This window comes from Galeopterus variegatus, unplaced genomic scaffold (assembly GCF_000696425.1).
Source record: "Galeopterus variegatus unplaced genomic scaffold, G_variegatus-3.0.2 Scaffold1934, whole genome shotgun sequence".
Lineage (NCBI taxonomy): Eukaryota > Metazoa > Chordata > Mammalia > Dermoptera > Cynocephalidae > Galeopterus > Galeopterus variegatus.
This window is the reverse complement of record NW_007728045.1, coordinates 29,931-34,205: the sequence shown is the minus strand read 5'-3', so window position 1 is coordinate 34,205 and position 4,275 is coordinate 29,931. Positions and strand designations below refer to the sequence as shown.

Below are 4,275 nucleotides of genomic sequence, written 5' to 3'. Positions count from 1 at the left end.
GTCATGGTTGTTGACACTGGTGTAATGGAATTTAATCCTTGCCATCCCAGTATCATCCCCTTTTTCCTTTCCCTTTAGGGCACACTTTAATGAGTGAATGAGCTCATTTCTGTAAGAGAAGCATGAGGATGGGAAACAGTGATTCTTCCGTTTAGTGAGCTGTGGAAGTACTGGAACCTTCCAGATGGTGAATGAGTTGCTGCAGAGACAGGGGCTGATCTGACAGCTGGTTATTGTGTATCATTTCCCAAGACTCCTGCCCTTACTGCCCTGGTTGCTGTTTCAAGATTCAGTGTGGAGACCCTTGTCCTAGGGCACTTGTCCTCATATACAGAACTCTCAGGAGGTTAAAGTGATGATTATCAGCCTGGTATTATGCCCAACACTCTTCACCTGTTCCCTAAACCCTGGAAGTAATTAGTGTTGATCTACGCATCTCGTGAGTGGCAGTTTTTCTGTTCTGTCTTTAAGTAAACTTCTCCCAAGCCTTGTATTCTGGGTTGATCATGTTCCAAGCATCACCACAGAGCAGGTGCTGAGCAGTCAGATGACAGCTGTTGATCTGTTGCAATTGAGCAATTAGAGGATGCAAGCGAATGGCACACAGTTGACATTGAGTATTTAGAAAATCAAATGTTTGAGTGACTGCCTTGTGGCAAATACTGGGTGTACACACACACACACACACACACACACATTATTTCTTAATGTACAGTTATATGTCCCCTTAAGTGAATTGAATCTTTTCCTCTTTATCTCTATTCATCTGTATCTTCATTGACTAATTCATCTCATTTTAAAATAGTAGTTGGGGAGTAAGGAGAAGAGAAAACAAACATAAGACGTTTTGAAAGGTGGTTCCTAAGTGGGGTTTTTTTATACTATAAATTCAAGTGATTTTCAAACTAAAACCCTTTGGCGTGTAAAGGTCTTTTTCAGGAAATGCTGAAATCCTAGGTGTAGGTTTGGAATAAACATTTACCAAAAAGCCTACAAATTCAAGGGTTCAAATGGACTAAGCAATATCAGGTATTATATATCTCAGCTCGGTCCTTTTAAAAAGGCAAACTGAAAAGCTTTATCAATCCCAACGCAGTCATTTAAAGTAAGAGCAAGCGTTAAGAGAAAGCAGGGAAGACAACCGCGGTCCTGAAATACTTTTCTGAACCTGAAGAAAGCTTTGTTTGGTCTTCAAGGGCACGAGAGAGAAATAATAAGTCCTCTTCCCTCTCCCTGGCCTCCAAGCAACGCACAAGGCTCTCACCAAAGCCCACTTGACATTTTACAGAAACACGGGACAAAACAGGCAGCTGGACAAGAGGGCTGGGCTGGAATTTTGCCCCTTGCTGGCTTAGCTCTGGAGCTGGAAATGAGCCCTCCGGTCCAAACTCGGGTGGCACCCTTGGAGGCCAGTGGACATAGGGCTCCCCAGCCAAGGCCTGGCACAGTGGCATCAGATGACCACGCTGACCATCATGCTCTGGCCGTGCGGCACGATCTTGCGCGGCCAGGCGAGCAACAGCTTGCGCAGCTCCTCGCGGAAGCTGTCGTGCAGCCAGGCGTAGATGAAGGGGTTGTAGCAGGCCGAGCTCATGGCGAGCCAGTGGCAGAGCAGCTGCACCAGCCCGAAGGCGTCGGGGTCGATGGCTTGTGGGTCGAGGTCCCGCAGCAGGTTGAAGACGTGCAGCGGCAGCCAGCAGATGGCGAACACCACCACGACCACCACCAGCAAGCAGAAGGTCCGGCGGCGGCGCGCGCGGTCCCAGTCGGCCTGGCTCCGGGTCACGCAGCCGGGCACCACGCGGTTCCGGAGCTTCACGGACACCCGGACGTAAGACAGGAGGATGACCAGCAGAGGGAGCAGGTAGGTGACGAGCAGCAGCCCCCAGGCGTAGAGCTGGCGCTGGCGCTCTTGGGAGCCCCAGAACTCCTCGCAGAGGCGCACGTCGTGCGGCTCGAGCCGGACGTGGTAGGTGTGCAGGGCGGCGGGCAGCGCCAGCACCGCGGACAGCGCCCAGATGGCCAGCACCGCGTAGGCGCTGAGGCGCAGCGAGACGCGCCGGCGCAGCGGGTGCACCAGCACGACGTAGCGGTCCACGGCGATGGTGGCGAGCGTGAACACTGACACGTAGACGGTGACGGGCTGCAGGAAGAAGACCAGGTGGCACAGGCCGCCGCCGAACACCCAGCCGCGGGGCTCGAAGGCGTAGGCCAGCGTGAGCGGCACGCAGGCGGTGCACATGAGCACGTCGGACAAGGCCAGGTTGCCGATGAGGAAGTTGGTCACGTTGTGCAGCCGGCGCTCCCGCGCGATCACCAGCACCAGCAGGCAGTTGCCCACCAGCCCCACGACCACCACGACGCTGTAGAGCAGCACGATCAGCCCCTTCAGCTGATGCACCAGCTGCAGGCTCTGGAAGGGCGTGAGGGCCGGGGCGCCCGGGCCGGCCGCCGACCCGTTATCCATCAAGGCCTCTGCGCTCTGGCTGGCTGGAGACGCGGCCGTCGGCAGCAGCCCAGAAAGTAAGTCCGAAACCCCGGGGCCCCAAGTGGGCAGGGAGGCCATGACCACCTGTCCAAAGACAATCCCAGTCCGTCACTTCCCGTGTTCCATCTACCCCTCCCACACCAACCGCGCCCTCCCCCACCCCGCCATCACCCCTCACCCAAGTCCTCCCTCGGAATAACTCACTGGCCACAGAACGACAACAAAAGCAGCAAGAGAGGGTCGTCCTCTCACCTCTGTCAAATCAGCCGAAGCGTGGTTGGACATGCACAGCTTATTTGAACGGCCCCTGCTCCTTGGACAGCCCTCTCGGTCCCCGCAGGCCAGACCCAGGAGCGCAGTCCTACCTGTGCGTGGGGCTGGACAGGCGGGAGCGCGCTGCGGGGAGGCAGCGGCAGGAGTCCTGCTGTCCTGGAGCGGTCCTCCGCCACGGTTGCAGGGGGGCGGCTGCTTCTCAGAGGGACCGCGAGCCCTGCCTTCCGCCCCGTCCCCGCCCCAGCGCTGCCTTGTATGGACAACGGGGGCGGGGCGCGCGCTGCCCGACTAGGTGCTCAGAGAACTAGAGAGGAGCAGGGAGCGGGCAGGACGCGCCCGCAGAAGGGAGGAAGGCTCGGCACACCCAGGCCAGAGCAGCGAGGGGGAAGCGCGACGGCGGGAGCTTGCGGCGCCCCTGGAGAGTCCCGCTCCGGCGGGGCGTGCGGCGGACCGGGGCGCGGGCAGCGCCAGGCTGTCGGGACCCCTGGTGCAGCCTCAAGAGGGAAGGAGCAGGGGAGAAAGTGGGGGCGGGGGGCGAGATGCTCCAGGGGGCTGGGGGAGCCACGACAGGCCCGTTTCTACACGCTTGATCTGGCTTAGGGTCCCGGCTGCGGGTGACAGAGTCGCTAGGGGGTTCAGGCAGGGATTTAAAACGTAGAGCCCGGAGCTCGTCGCGACCAGTCCGGCCCTCGCCCTCCCACGGCTTCGCGGTCAAGCCAGACAGATGCTTCAGCACCGCGGACAGCTCCCGCCGGACCGGCTGCTCAGCGCGGGGTGGGGGACAACCATCAGGGTATTCCGAGGCAGCGGGGAAGGGGCCCTGCCTGGTTCAGAGAGCTGCCTCGCCGTCTGCTTCCTGGACTCAGGCTGCCGACTCCAAGAAAAGGAGGGTAGAGTGAGGGCAGATGAGCCGGGGTCTCCGGGAGTCGGCTGGTGACGTGTGCTCCTGTTGCGGGTCACCTCGTGTAGTGCCAAGGACAGGCCGTCTTTTACCTCCCTGGGTCAGAGGACGCGGCCCTCCTGCCAGCTACCCGGCACAGACCCTTCAGCACCTGGTTCCCACGACTCCCCTCCCCACCTTTTCTTGCCAGCTTTCTCAGCAGCCGTGGCCTTTGCTGTTTCTGCTTGACTCTCCCAGAACAGAATGTAAATGCGTTCCTAGACTGGGCCTCGACCCTCTCCCGCCTAAAATAAACACGCACAGGCCTCCTCACCTCATTGTAGTATATATATATACTAATAATTACAGAATTATATATATATATACTAATAATTACAGAATTTCCACTAGGATAACAAAAGTAACAAAGATTTGAGAAGCTTTAAAGTTTTGTAAAATCTTTAGCAGTAACACTTCACTGAAATGCAAACTAACCTGAACCATGGGAGCCAGAGAGAAGGCTTTGTAACCTTCCTCCTTAGAAGCTATCCCATCCCCTCAGCCTCTTTCCAGAGGATGGAGCTTCATCGTCCCCTCTCTGGTAAGTCCTTGTACTTTGCCCTCTGTGGCTGCA

The 4,275-nt window shown here is 57.2% G+C and overlaps 1 protein-coding gene across 1 annotated transcript; it reads right to left on the bottom strand.

Annotated features, from left to right (window-relative positions):
• Positions 1-748: 748 nt before the first annotated feature.
• On the bottom strand, positions 749-2,698 carry PRLHR (prolactin releasing hormone receptor). The gene has a single exon (XM_008579641.1). It carries the CDS (start codon positions 2,564-2,566, stop codon positions 1,454-1,456), a length of 1,113 nt encoding a protein of 370 aa, XP_008577863.1. The 5' UTR covers positions 2,567-2,698; the 3' UTR covers positions 749-1,453.
• Positions 2,699-4,275: the final 1,577 nt, after the last annotated feature.